The 15,468-nt window shown below is 42.9% G+C and overlaps 1 protein-coding gene across 1 annotated transcript in view; it reads left to right on the forward strand.

Moving 5' to 3' along the window:
- The first annotated feature begins 648 nt into the window (after positions 1-648).
- The window catches only part of LOC120048021 (LIM and calponin homology domains-containing protein 1-like), a 165,183-nt gene continuing 150,363 nt past the window's right edge, over positions 649-15,468 (forward strand). The window contains exon 1 of the mRNA XM_038993691.1: positions 649-1,106. Coding sequence (XP_038849619.1) covers positions 1,005-1,106 — 102 coding nt within the window. The 5' untranslated portion in view covers positions 649-1,004. The remainder of the gene's footprint in view (positions 1,107-15,468) is intronic.

The following is a 15,468-nucleotide window of genomic DNA, read 5'->3' on the forward strand; positions in this document are numbered from 1 at the left end:
TTCCCTTGGCATCCATGAATACACGCCACTGATGAAAAAAAAATATTCACAGCAGTTTAGATGGTACTATGCTATACTTGCTTGTTTTGTCACATAAACTGAAATTAGGCCAACCATTAGAATTTTAGCAACCAGGAAATGGATGAGTGAATTCTGCATAGAGCATCCTTAAATCGCTGCAGTTGCTCCTCACAAACTGCACCATGCAGCATCACCTGCATTGTGGGAGGGACTATTTGTCAACCAATCATTAGGAGGGTAAAAGAAGGGACTGAAACAGGAACCAGCTTTGCTGTTATTCTAAAAGCTACACAAATAAAAGTGATATTTGAGACCTCTCCCTAACCAATTAATTGTACAAACGTTATGTTTTCAGTTTGTAAGTGTGTGATATGAGGGTATAGAAAAGTTTATTTTGACATCTATAAATATTTTTTGTAATAGAAAGAGCAGCTATGTTGACACTGACATGTTCATCTGAGCCTTGCAGTGTCCGTCTTTCGGCTATTACAGATGCACCTCCCCCAACTTCACTCGCCTAATTTCTACAGTCTGCTTCGTTAGGCGTACTGCTCGAACACACCCAATGATAATTATCTTCACTGCTCTGTGTTGCTGCTGTCGGGAAACTGGGTGTGTGATCCGGAGTGGCTGATGGAATTGCTTGCTGTCTTTGCATTGGCTGACCGCACAGCAGCACTGCTCCGTGTATTTTTAGCCATTGATGCAATTCATATTGCGGTGCGAGCGAGGCGACTCGGTCCACAGTCCCAGTAGGCTACACGGGAGTTACAGGGGGTACCTGCAAGTGCAGTGCTCGGGGTTTGCGACATAGACCGAAGGAGATTGGGGGAGACTGGCTACACAGCAAGTCAAGTAAAAATAAATAAACGGCATTATCGGCTTTTCACGGTCAGGTGCTGAGGCTGTAGCCTGAGGATTTTCCAATAGCCTACAGTTGTAGATTTATTGTTGGTCTATTTTAACACTAAGCAGCTTTGCAAATGGCAAGTCCCGCTGCAGATAGAGGACAACCACACCAGCGACATCCCCTCTCCGAATCGGCCTCGGAGCCCGCGTTTCTAGAAGCGCAGAAATGGATTGAGGTGAGTCACTGTCCTTATCAAACAAATACGGGCACGTTATTAGACTGCAGAATCACCAAATAGGCCTAGAATTTACAGACTTGTAATTTGCCTAAAGCCCCGTCACGTTATCATATTATCATGTCACAAAGGCACAGTAAACCATGCTAACCGGTTTTATTGCCTAGTCACCTGTTGAATAAGTGACGCAAATTCGTCATCTCAATTGCCCTACGAACAGTAGCCTCTGCTGTGGAGTTGGGTGCGCGTTTGGTTGAAAACAAAGAATGCATCATCTGGAATGGATTTTTTTGTTTGCCTCATTGCGAGTTTGTCGGACAATAATCGCACAAACGGGTTTTTGTTCTGTGAGATTTGAAATCACGGCATTCACTGGCCGCGTTGCACTTGGCTTTGTTAGACTGTGATTAGCTGTTACATTGTTCTATTCAACACATTGTTTTAGGTTGTTGTGATGTGAACTAAGCTTGGTAAACTAGGCCTACGTGAAATAACTTTGAGGCATTAGTTTCTATTCTGGACACGTATTTTAAAAACTGTAGATAACATTTAAAGCCTGTTATCCCTTTCACCCTTTTAGCGTTTAACCCCCACAGACATGTACTTAATCATAAGTTTGTGTACTTTATCACCATATGTATTGTTTTGAGCTTACACCATTATCGTTGTAGCATGTTAATATAATATATGCCATTTAGCAGACACTTTTATCCATTTTTTTTAATGTATGGGTAGTCAACCTAGTTTAAAGCAGCCATTACTGGCCCTGTCTCCTTTGACTGATAATGAGCCACACAGTTGAATGAGAGGAGGGCATAAACAACAGTTGGACAGGTCGTTCTCTGTCCTCTCAAGGGGACTGCTCACCTTACCCACATACACCTGGTGTCTGTCACTGGGTCCCCTTGGGGGCATTGAGAGTTGATACAGATCACTGGTTTTGAAGGAAACAAACAAGAGCCAAGCCCATTATTATCAGGTAAATTAAGAAGGTTTCATTTCTAGGCTTAATTTCTCGGCCATGAGTATATTTCTTAGCTGTTTCTGAGTGTTAGGCCTTGGATTGCTCTGACAGTAACACTGTACATTACAGTATACTTGATGGAACACAATTCCAACCAATGTATTAACTGTTTATTGCAGATTTAAAAACTTGATCTAAACGTATATGCTAATGAACAAGCTTATAGTTATAAACAAGGGGTCTCCAACAGGTCGATTGCGAGCTACCAGTAGCTTGCAGACCACCTATGAGTAGCTCGGCAAACAATTCTGAAAGTACAGTGCATTCGGAAAGAACCCTTGAATTTTTCCAAATGTTGTTACGTTACAACCTTATTCTAAAATTGATTGAATAGATTTTTCCCCTATCAATTTACACGCAATACCCCATAATGAAAAAGCAAAAACAGGTTTTTAGAAATTTTGGCAAATGGATAAAAAACACCCCCAGAAATGTCACATTTACATAAGTATTCAGACCTTTTCCTCAGTACTTTGTTGAAGCACATTTGACAGGGATTACAGCCTCAAGTCATCTTGGGTATGACACTACAAGCTTGGCACACCTGTATTTGGGGAGATTCTCCCATTCTTCTCTGCAGATCCTCTCAAGCTCTGTCAGGTTGGATGGAGAGCTTTGCTGCACAGCTATTTTCAGGTCTCTCCAGAGATGTTCGATCGGGTTCAAGTCCGGGATCTGGCTGGGCCACTCAATGACATTCAGAGACTTGTCCCGAAACCACTCCTGCGTTGTCTTGGCTGTGTGCTTAGGGTCGTTGTCCAGTTGGAAAATGAACCTTCACTCTGGAGCAGGTTTTCATCAAGGATCTCTCTGTACTTTGCTCCGTTCCTCTTTTCCTCTACATGATGCTGCCACCACCATGCTTCACCGTAGGGATGGTGCCAGGTTTCCTCCCGACGTGACTCTTGGCATTCGGGCCAAAGAGTTTAATATTGGTTTCATCAGACCAGAGAATCTTTAGGTGTCTTTTGGCAAACTCCAAGCAGGCTGTCATGTGGCTTCTGTCTGGCCATTACCATAAAGCCCTGATTGGTAGAGTGCTGTAGAGATGGTTGTCCTTCTGGAAGGTTCACCCATCTCCACAGAGGAACTCTAGAGCTCTGTCAGAGGGACCATCAGGTTCTTGGTCACCTCCCAGACCAAGGCTCTTCTCCCCCAATTGGGGACCTTCAATGCTGCAGAATTTTTATGTACACTTCCCCACATCTGTGCTTCGACACAATCCTGTCCCGGAGCGCTACAGACAATTCCTTTCAACCTCATGGCTTGATTTTTGCTCTGACATGCACTGTCAACTGTGGGACTGTATATAGACGGGTGTGGGCTTTTCCAAATCATGTCCAATCAATTTAATTTACCACATGCGGACTCCAAGTTGTAGATACATCTCAGGATGCACCTGAGCTCAATTTCGAGTCTCATAGCAAAGGTTCTGAATACTTATGTAACTAAGGTATTTCTGTTTTTTTATTTGTAATACATTTGCAAAAATGTCTGAACCAGTTTTCACTTTGTCATTATGGGGTATTGCGTGTAGATTGCTGAGAAATGTTTTGTTTAATACATTTTAGAATAAGGCTGTAACGTAACAAAATGTGGAAAAAGTCAAGGGGTCTGAATACTTCACGAAGGCACTGTACATGCAATTTTCACGTGTTCCACCACAAACTGTCATTAACAAATCTCACAATTATCAGACACCTCAAGCTACCAGCTACTATCTAATCAACACAGCATTGACATTATCCCACCCCTGGTTAGCCACTATTGGCTTAAAAAGCCAAACCTAACACTATCTGCCAGTTAATTTCCAGCAATATTGTTCCTGTCTGTATGTGTGGTGCGCATGTTTGTCTATCACTCAGTGTGTAGCCAGTTGTGATAACGTTCTTGTGGGTTGACAGAAATACTTTCCCCAAAACCTTCTCAATTAAATGTTAACTGCAAATCAAATCAAATATTATTGGTGACGTACACGTGTTTAGCAGATGTTATTGCGGGTGTAGCGAAATGCTTGCGCTTCTAGTTCCGACAGTGCAGCAATATCTAACAAGTAATATCTAACAATTTCACGACATATACCAAAAAACACACAAATCTAAGTAAAGGAATGGAATTAAGAATATTTAAATATATGGATGAGCAATGTCAGAGTGGAATAGACTAAGATACAGTAGAATAGTATATAATATATCAGTTTATATCAGTTAATATATCAGTTTTTTTCTCTCAAACATAGAATATGAGAAACAAAATATGACAATATTCACGTATGTACATAGATAGTTTTCTAACAAAGACACTGATTTCCATGCACCCTTGTGGAGCCCCAGTGTTGAGGATCAGCGAAGTGGAGGTGTTGTTTCCTACCTTCACCACCTGGGGGCGGCCCATCAGGAAGTCCAGGACCCAATTGCACAGGGCGGGGTTCAGACCCGTGGCCTCAAGCTTAATGATGAGCTTGGAGGGTACTATGGTGTTGAATGCTGAGCTATAGTCAATGAACAGCATTCTTACATAGGTATTCCTCTTGTCCAGATGGGATAGGGCAGTGTGGAGTGCAATATAGATTGCGTCATCTGTGGATCTGTTGGGGCGGTGTGCAAATTGGAGTGGGTCCAGGGTTTCTGGGATGATGGTGTTGATGTGAGCCATGACCAGTCTTTCAAAGCATTTAATGGCTATAGATGTGAATGCTACGGGGCTATAGTCATTTAGGCAGTTAATTTAGTTCAATAGTCATTTAGGGGTTCTTGGACATGGGGACTATGGTGGTCTGCTTGAAACAAGTTGGAATTACAAACCGGGGCAGGGATTGGTTGAAAATGTCAGTGAAGACACTTGCCAGCTGGTTAGCGCATGCTCTGAATACGCGTCCTGGTATTCCGTCAGGCTCCGCGGCCTTGCGAATGTTAACCTGTTTAAAAGTGTTACTCACATCGGCTACAGAGGGCAAGATCACAAACTCGGCCGGAACAGCTGGTGCTCTCATGCATGGTTCAGGGTTGCTTGCCTCAAAGCGGACTTAGAAGGCATTTAGCTCGTCTGGTAGGCTCGCGTCGCTGGGCAGCTCACGGGTCTCCCTTTGTAATCCATGATAGTTTGCAAGCCCTGCCACTCTCTTGAACGTCAAAGCCGGCGTAGTAGGATTCAATCTTAGTCCTGTATTGACACCTTGTCTGTTTGATGGCTCGTCGGAGGTTATTTCTTGTAAGAGTCCGGATTAGTGTCCCGCTTCTTGAAAGCAGCAGCTCTTTATCTCAGTGCGGATGTTGCCTGTAATCCATGGGTTCTGGTTGGGGTATGTACATACAGTCTTTGTGGGGATGATGTTGTCGAGGCACTTATTAATGAAGCCAGTGACTGATGTGGTAAACTCCTCAATGTAATTGGATGAATCCCGGGAACATAACCTATAGCTCAGCATCCGCTTCATTAGACCACTTCAGTATTGAGCACATCACTGGTACTTTTGGTTTGAGATTTTGCTTTCAAGCAGGAGGATAGAGTTATGATCTGATGTGCCAAAGGGAGGGTGAGGGAGGGCCTTGTATGTGTTTCTGTGTGTGGAATAAAGGTGATCTAGAGCGTTTTGTCACCGATGCACAGGTGACATGCTGGTAAAAATAAGAAAATGGATTTAAGTTTCCATGCATTAAAATCACCGGCCATGAGAAATGCTGCCTCTGAATTAGCGTTTTCTTATGGCCTTATGCAGATCATTGAGTGCGGTCTTAGTGCCAGCATCAGTTTGTGGCGGTAAATAGACAGCTACGAAAAATAGTATAGTCTGCAGCTTATCATGAGGTATTCTAACTCAGACATGTAAAAACCTGAGACTTCCTTAACATTAGAGATCGGACACCAGCTGTTGTTAACAAAGAGAACCACCCCTCCTCCCTTCGTCTTACCCGAGTCTGCCGCCCGGTCTTGGCGATGCATAGAAAAACCAGTGAGATGTTTATCCATGGCCTCGTTAAGTCACGACTCAGAGAAACATAGGATATTACAGTTTTTCAGGTCCCGTAGATAGGGTAGTCTCGAACGGAGCTCATCCAGTTTTTTTTCCAGTGATTGCACGTTTGCGAATGGAACACAGGGCAATGGTGGTCTATTTGCTCGCCGACATAGTCTCGTCAGGGTGCCGGTTCACTTGCCTTTTTTTCGCTGCCGCTTCCTCTTTCGAGTCTCGGGGACTAGGGCCTGGTCTGTAGAAAGCAGATCAAGGTTACTGATCGCTGTTGTGATGTCCAGAAGCTGTTTCTAGTCGTAGGAAATTATGGCAGAGACATTATGTAAAATAAAAAATTCAGAACAGTGTAAAAAATGCACACACATTAGCAGAATTGGTCAGGAGCCCGTAAGATGGCTGCTATGCCACTGCAGTGCCATCTTCATCTTTCACTACTTAATGAGTATACCTTAATTCAACGTGTTAGCACTCTGATTGTAGCCTACCAATTGCCAATTCTTGCTCAATAAGATGAATTTAGAAATATACAGCGGTTCTTGAACTGAAATTGACTGCAGTTACCTTTCTGCCAGCACCTTGTCAGAGACGCTGGTAATGATAGTGTTAAGTCTACTCTGAGTTCCAGACAGACAGCTCTTTGATGAGGGCATAAACAGTTGTTGTGCTGATTAACTATAGTCACAGGGTTTTTCCCAGCCAATGACTATGTTGGTCAACCATTTGACACCTCCCACTGAATGGTGGAATGAAATCACTCATCTCAAGGTTGCTCAAATGAAAACAACTTACTTTCCACAAAGTAGATAAGGGAATGAAATGTGAAATGCTGATATGATATTTTTTGTCAACATATTTCAATTGACTTTAGACAAACATCAATATTAAATTGAATTCGATTGACATGAATTGAATCACACAATGTTACAAGCACACATCAAGCAAATTAGAGCGGGTTCAGGTATACTGGTTGGAAATGTTTGGATATATCTTCCCTCTTGAATAACCATACTTTTTTCTTGCTCAGTGCTTTGTTTTGACATTTATCGTTTATCCCTTCTCACACTCAGCATGAGCATGTTGCCTTCTGCAACAATACTGTGAGTGTGTTCTATTGTGACAGGCTGAAATGGAATGTGATATTTTTATTATTTCTATTTAACTTTTATTTAACTAGGCAAGTCAGTTAAGAACAAATTCTTATTTACAATGACGGCCTACACCGGCCAAACCTGTACGACGCTGGGCCAATTGTGTGCTGGCCCAATGGACTCCCAAACACAGCCGGATGTGATACAGCCTGGTTTCAAACCAGGGACTGTAGTGACGCCTCTTGCACTGAGATGCAGTTCCTTAGACTGCTGCGCCACTCGGGAGCCCTGATATCATCCACTTGTCATTGGGTGATACCATTCAGTAGATATCACTGTTTGTAATAGGCAAATATTCTGGGAGTGTTGATACAGTGGGGTTGTTATGATAGGCTATGTGTTGATAATGAAAATTTGATTTACTTACTTAATTAAACTCTGATTTCTGAAAATAAGTCATCACGCAGCTCCACTCATGCACTATTTAATAATTTATCAGGAAATCTGAGGAAATACACTTTATTTGTTCCGTGCTTGGGTTCACTGTTGGTCGATGAACGTGGAGATGATTCTTAAAAGAATGGAGGGGAATGGTTCCCCCAATTGTCTTCTTAATTTGGATCGTGGTTTTAAATGAATGAAAAGTACAGAGCAACAACCACCATGCCCATCCCTTCTAATCTATCTGCATACAGTTGTGGCCAAAAGTTTTGAGAATGACACAAATATTAATTTCCACAAAGTTTGCTGCTTCACTGTCTTTCACTGCATTTCATAAGTGTCAAAGGCTTCTATTGACAATTATGTGAAGTTGATGCAAAGAGTCAATATTTGCAGTGTTGACCCTTCTTTTTCAAGACCTCTGCAATCCGCCCTGGCATGCTGTCAATTAACTTATGGGCCACATCCTGACTGATGGCAGCCCATTCTTGCATAATCAATGCTTGGAGTTTGTCAGAATTTGTGGGGTTTTGTTTGTCCACCTGCCTCCTTGAGGATTGACCACAGGTTCTCAATGGGATTAAGGTCTGGGGAGTTTCCTGGCCATGGACCCAAAATATCGATGTTTTGTTCCCCGAGCCACTTAGTTATCACTTTTGCCTTATGGCAAGGTGCTCCATCATGCTGGAAAAGGCATTGTTCATCACCAAACTGTTCCTGGATGGTTGGGAGAAGTTGCTCTCGGAGGATGTGTTGGTACCATTCTATATTCATGGCTGTGTTCTTAGGAAGAATTGTGAGTGAGCCCACTCCCTTGGCTGAGAAGCAACCCCACACATTAATGGTTTCAGGATGCTTTACTGTTGGCATGACACAGGACTGATGGTAGCGCTCACCTTGTCTTCTCCGGACAAGCTTTTTTCCGGATGTCCCAAACAATCGGAAAGGGGATTAATCAGAGAAAATGACTTTACCCCAGTCCTCAGCAGTCCAATCCCTGTACCTTTTGCAGAATATCAGTCTGTCCCTGATGTTTTTCCTGGAGAGAAGTGGCTTCTTTGCTGCCCTTCTTGACACCAGGTCATCCTCCAAAAGTCTTCGCCTCACTGTGAGTGCAGATGCACTCACACCTGCCTGCTGCCATTCCTGAGCAAGCTCTGTAGACCTTCCTGTAGACTTTCTGAAAATTAATATTTGTGTCATTCTCAACTTTTGGCCACGACTGTACATTTGACATTTGTTCTTACAGATGCATGGCATACTATACTAATGAAGTTTAGTGGAAGAAGACACTGTATAATCTGCAAGTGGCAGAGGGGGACCAGACTTAGTGAGAGCACTCTGTCTCTGCCTGGTAGGGAAAGTAAGAAACAAGACAGAACAAAGAGACCAGACAGTGGGAATAACTGCCACTACTACATTACATGATGTCCTCCTATGTTGGGTTTATTGTTTTCCCCCTTCCTATAGACTGGAGTGATGAGTTCTGAGAGGGTTGAGGGGTTTTTGTCTGGTTGTCTTTAGGTGGATGAGCGTGAGTAGTTAAGACCCAGAAGCATGCTGTAAGCCTACCACTAGCGGCAAGGAAAGAGGAAGTGAGTAGATTTAAGGATTTGTAAATCTCAAATCAACCCCGAGCCCTAAACCCAAGGCACTTTTGTAGATCTGAAAGGATGGGATAAGTGTATGAAAAGCAATATGACAACATTTCCACTACGTGTTCTGGGACAAGATGGAGCTATTGGCCATGTTGCTTAGCTACACCTATCCATGCCTCACAGATGGCCAGAAGTGCATCGAGAGTAGAGGCTAGGGTTCTGTTTGGATGGATTGAATAATGAAGGGAGTATTATAATGTGTTTTAAAGATAACCTTCATACAGTGGGTGTTGGTGGGTGTGAGAATGGGGAAAAAAACCACCAACCTTCCTGTAGATATTTTCAGCTGTTCATGGGAGAACAAGTTTCTTAACCTTAATCTTGATTCATTTCCATTGCCCACAAATTAATTTTCTATGCAAATTACGTAACATTCTGCTTATTCACTTCTGGTGAAAAACCTTAGTTACAGTAGTGGAGCAACCAATCAATAATGCTCTTATCAATTAAATGAAGATCAGTACAAAAATACTATTGATGAAGATACAGTAGGATTTATTCAAAATAATGTAATGTACAGTACCAGTCAAAAGTTTGGACACACCTACTCATTTGAGGGTTTTTCTTTATTTTTGCTATTAATAGTGAAGACATCAAAATTATGAAATAACACTCATGGAAGCATGTAGGAACCAGTAAAGTGTTAAACAAATCAAAATATATTTTAGATTTTAGGTTCTTCAAAGTAGCCACCATTTGCCTTGATGACAGCTTTGCACACTATTGGCATTCTTTCAACCAGCTTTATCTAGAAATGCTTTTCCAACACTTGAAGGTATTCCCACATATGCTGAGCACTTGTTGGCTGGTTTTCCTTCACTCTGCGGTCCAACTCATCCAAAACCATCTCAATTGGGTTGAGGTCGGGTGGCCAGGTCATCTGATGCAGCACTCCATCACTCTGCTTCTTGGTCAAATAGCCCTTACACAGCCTGGAGGTGTGTTGGGTCATTGTCCTGTGAAAAACAAATGATAGTCCCACTAAGTGCAAACCAGATGGGATGGCATATTGCTGCAGAGTGATGTGGTAGCCATTCTGGTTAAGTGTGCCTTGAGTTCTAAATAAATCACTGATAGTGTCACTAGCAAAGCATCCCCACTCCATCGCACCTCCTCCTCCATGCTTCACGGTGGGAACCACACTTGCGGAGATCATCCGTTCACCTGCTCTGCGTCTCACAAAGACACAGTGGTTGGATTTTGGACTCATCAGACCAAAAGACAGATTTCCGCCGGTCTAATGTCCATTGCTCGTGTTTCTTGGCCCAAGAAAGTCTCTTCTTCTTATTGGTGTCCTTTAGTACCGGTTTCTTTGCAGCAATTCAACCATGAAGGCCTGATTCACGCAGTCTCCTCTGAACAGTTGATGTTGAGATGTCTGTTACTGTCAATGTTCCAGGTGAATGGAATAGAGAGTCAGGCGCAGGACACAGGTATGAGTAAAGCCACGATATTTACTCAATATCAACAATAATCCAACAAGGATAAACATAAACAATCCAGAACACGTACACGGAACCACTTGACAAAAACAATCACGCACAAAACAAAAGGGAAAGCCAGAGGGTTAAATAAGGAACATGATTATGGAATGGAAACTAGGTGTGTACAATGAAGACAAATCAAAACGAAACATGGATCGGTGGTGACTAGAAAGTTGTTGACGTCGACCGCCGAACGCCGCCCGAACAAGGAGAGGGACCAACTTCGGCAGAATTTGTGACAGTTACTTGAACTCTGTGAAGCATTTATTTGGGCTGCAATTTCTGAGGCTGGTAACTCTAATGCAGTGGTGGGCCGTCAGGGCCTGCAAGGCCTTCTCTGCTGGCCTAAACATCATCAGAATATAATTTTTTTTAAATATATTTTCCCACAAATATGTATTAAATTATTCCCCAGAGTAAGAGTTATACTCTTCATTTCATAGCTTTCCTCTTGGTTGCACTGCTTCCAGCCCCAGGTTGAGATTTGGAGGGCTGGTCTTTATGTTAGATCTTTTATCCAATCATATTCAGCCATCATGTGTTGCTAGGGGTCTAAAATCTGCCCTCAGGCCTTCAGAATCAACAGTGCGGGCGCTTGTAGCTTATAGTGAATGGAAATGAAAATTTAGTGTCAACCAATCAGCTTTAGAGTTGGCTATTGTACGCCTGCTGGCTGGCTCCAGTGTTACACAGGAGCCAGCTAGCAGGCGTAGTGCGTGCTCGTCTTTTGATTGGATTACCAATATTGAGAGGCAGGTCCTATGGGCAGGTCTATGCAGATCTAGGAAACTGAATTTGATAAACAAATTAATTCGCGTACTACTAAGCTGTTTTTTCAACCCACAATGGCGGAAGGAGGAGAAGATATCGATTTGGTCGAGGATATAATTATAACGCCATTCTCAAGACGAACTTTTCAAGAAAAGTTAGACATTGTAAGGAGAGGTCGCCCGACGCCACAAAGCCTGTCACAGGCGGGAAAGGGGTTCGTTCGCTCGCCACTTTCAAAGTTTCAACTACGAGCGCTGTCAATGGCTCACAGGCTCCGAGTAGCACTGCAAACTGTACTGCTGGGAATGCCTATTATTTGCAAGTGATCGATTTGGTGTTTGGAGCCACACTGGCTTTGCAAACTTGAGTTGTCTAACCAAGGCAGCAACGAGACACCAAAGTACGGCTGGGCACTTACAAGCAATGGTGCTTTTGAAAACGTTTGGGGACACCGGAGTGGATCTACAGCTCAAAGAACAAGCGCGCAGGGCAACGGAGCTGCACAATGAAAAGGTGAAGGGAAATATTGAAAAGACTCATTGATTGTGTCATGTTTTTGGGTAAACACTGTTTACCCAAAAATGTCAATTTGTCAATTTCAAGGTGACGCAACGCCTGGTTATACTGCGTTTCTGTCTAAATGTATAGTGTCTAGAGCCATGGCATCATAATGATGGTAATAAGAGGTGGATTAATTCGGGTGGGACTGTGTAGTACCTCACTGAAGGCCCAGGCCCCAGGCCCACGGCACGCCACTGCTCTAATGAGAGGTACCTCTGCTGCAGAGGAAAAGTTGTCTTCCTTTCCTGTGGTGGTCCTCATGAGAGCCAGTTTCATCACAGCGCTTGATTGTTTTTGCGACTGCACTTGCAGAAAAGTTCTTGAAACTTTCCTGATTGGCTGACCTTCATGTCTCAACTCTTTGCTTGTTTGAGCTGTTCTTGCCATAATATGGATTTAGACTTTTACCCAAATCAAATTTTACTGGTCACATACACATGTTTAGCAGGTGTTATTGCAGGTGTTGCGAAATGCTTGTGCTTCTAGCTCCGACAGGGCAGTAATATCTAACAATTACACAACATATACCCAATACACACAAATCTAGTAAAGGAATGGAATTAAGAATATAAAAATATATGGACGAGCAATGTCATAGAATTTGAATAAGATACAGTGGAGTAGTATAGGATACAGTATAGACATATGAGATGGCTAATGCAAGATATGTAGACATTATTAAAGTGACTAGTATTCCATTTATTAAAGTGGCCAGTGATTTCAAGTCTATGTATATAGGTAGCAGCCTCTATGTGCTAGTGATTGCTATTTAACAGTCTGACGGCCTTGAAAGAGAAGCTGTTTTTCAGTCTCTCGAACCCAGCTTTGATGCACCTGTACTGATAGCCCTATCTTCTGTATACCAACCCTACCTTGTCACAACACAACTGATTGGCTCAATCGCATTAAGAAGAAAATAAATTATGCTATTTAAGTGTTAACAAGGCACACCTGTTAATTGAAATACATTCCAGGTGACTACCTCATGAAGCTGGTTGAGAGAATGGCAAGAGTGTGCAAAGCTGTCATCAAAACAAAGGGTAGCTACTTAGAAGAATCTCAAATATTAAATATATTTTGATTTATTTAACACTTTTTTTAGTTACCCTGGAATGAGTAGATGTGTCCAAACTTTTGACTGGTACTGTATAACAAGTTGTTTATGCAAAAACTCTAGTTTCAACAATTCGTTCACCAGCGCCAGGTAACACACACTCCACTTGCACACACGCACACTCGACACACACGCTTGCACAGTCTCGACCAGTCACACGAAGATAAAAGCCCTGAAAGTAAGAAACTAATGACTAAAACTTCATCTATGATCTTCTTAATCGTGCAGGAAGACTTCTGTTGAGGAGATTTTAATTTTGACTAACAGATTTTCTCCCCTCATTATGCAACATTCTGTCTAGTTCTGGGGGAAACTTTGTACAATTTAGCTTAATTTGCCTAAATTGCAATAGGAGAATCCCACGTAGCCAATTAGAGGGTATGGTGGAGTTAATTGTTATGTTGCTAATCCCAATCCTTTGATCTACAAGTGCCTCTGGGGAGAGCTCAGGCCTAGTGGGATTGGAATTGGGCCTAGTAAGCATACTCCTGTCGTCCTAGGTGGGATTGACAGATGGGTTAAAACACCAGTGTGTGTGTGTGTGTCTGTGTTTTTGTATTTGCTTGTGCATTTGTCTGTATGATATGCACTAGGATATCCACTGTGCATGCGTCTCTTTGTATGCGGTTTGTATGCATGTGAGTGTGTGTTACTTTTCTCTGAATGGTTATCTATGCTTCCCTGTCCTCTATACCATTTTTGTCGATCTTTGTGATCAGGCTGGGGAGCACATTCATAGCTGTCCCATGCCTGAGGTGGACCCTGTGGGAGGGAGGGCGAGTAGGAGAATGTTAACCTGCAGTGCGACAAACACGCACATACACAAGCACACACACAGAGGAGATGGGGCTGCAACTGCATTCACTCAATCTCCATCAGGGTGGGTTTAACAGCATGACACTTTAGCATATCCATCCTTACAGTGGCTAGCACACCTGGTGCCACAGAGCTATACACTGTCTACAAGTGTTTCCCCTCTGAGCGGCAGCAGTCAGTTTGTTATTGTTTGGGTTGAGAGTCGGGATGCTCCGTCTTGACCTCACTAGCTTCACTTGAATCCTCAATCCTAATCTAGATTACGGAGGTGAAGTCTGCTGGTCATGCTGCTATTGCTATGTACCATTGCTTTGTGGGATGTAGAGAGACCTTGTTACAGTGTATTAGCTGCTGATGTCCGCTTCTTACTGTTACTATAGTTTGTTTTGTACTGAAGTAAAGTTTTAGGTTGTCATAAATCATTGCGCTTTTACCACAAATTGAGCCACAGATTTAAATGATACCATCATCCCAGCAAACATTTTGGAAATGTTTCAGCCAGGAAGGAATTCTAGTTTCCTGTAAGACATGACAGAAAAAGCACCCTCTTCCATCAAGCAGAACTGTTAGCTGTCTTATCGGCTGCTATCTGAGTAGGTCTATCGGACAATTTTTCTTGGGTCACTATAACTATATCTATTTTGCCAATTGGATTGATCCCCTCTACCACACGGAACCGCACTAATCTACCGTCGGAAACGCACGAGGTGGCTAAAAACAGACCTCCATCCTATGCTAGCTTGCTACCGATGGTCCGGCTAGCTGTCTGAATCGCCGTTACCCCAACCTCACTACTCACTGGACCCTTATGATCACTCGACTAAGCATGCCTCTCCTTAATGTCAATATGCCTTGTCCACTGCTGTTCTGGTTAGTGTTTATTGGCTTATTTCACTGTAGAGCCGCTAGCCCTGCTCTTTATACCTTATCCAACCTTTCAGTTCCACCACCCACACATGCGATGACATCACCTGGTTTCAATGGTGTTTCTAGAGACAATATCTCTCTCATCATCACTCAATACCTAGGTTTACCTCCACTGTATTCACATCCTACCATACCTTTGTCTGTACATTATACCTTGAAGCTATTTTATCGCCCCCAGAAACCTCCTTTTACTCTCTGTTCCGGACGTTCTAGACGACCAATTCTCATAGCTTTTAGCCGTACCCTTATCCTACTTATCCTCTGTTCCTCTGGTGATGTAGAGGTGAATCCAGGCCCTGCAGTGCCTAGCTCCACTCCTATTTCCCAGGCGCTCTCATTTGATGACTTCTGTAACCGTAATAGCCTTGGTTTCATGCATGTTAACATTAGAAGCCTCCTCCCTAAGTTTGTTTTATTCACTGCTTTAGCACACACTGCCAACCCGGATGTTCTAGCCGTGTCTGAATCCTGGCTTAGGAAGACCACCAAAAATTCTGAAATCTCC

This window comes from Salvelinus namaycush, chromosome 5, assembly GCF_016432855.1.
Source record: "Salvelinus namaycush isolate Seneca chromosome 5, SaNama_1.0, whole genome shotgun sequence".
Classification (NCBI taxonomy): Eukaryota; Metazoa; Chordata; class Actinopteri; order Salmoniformes; family Salmonidae; genus Salvelinus; species Salvelinus namaycush.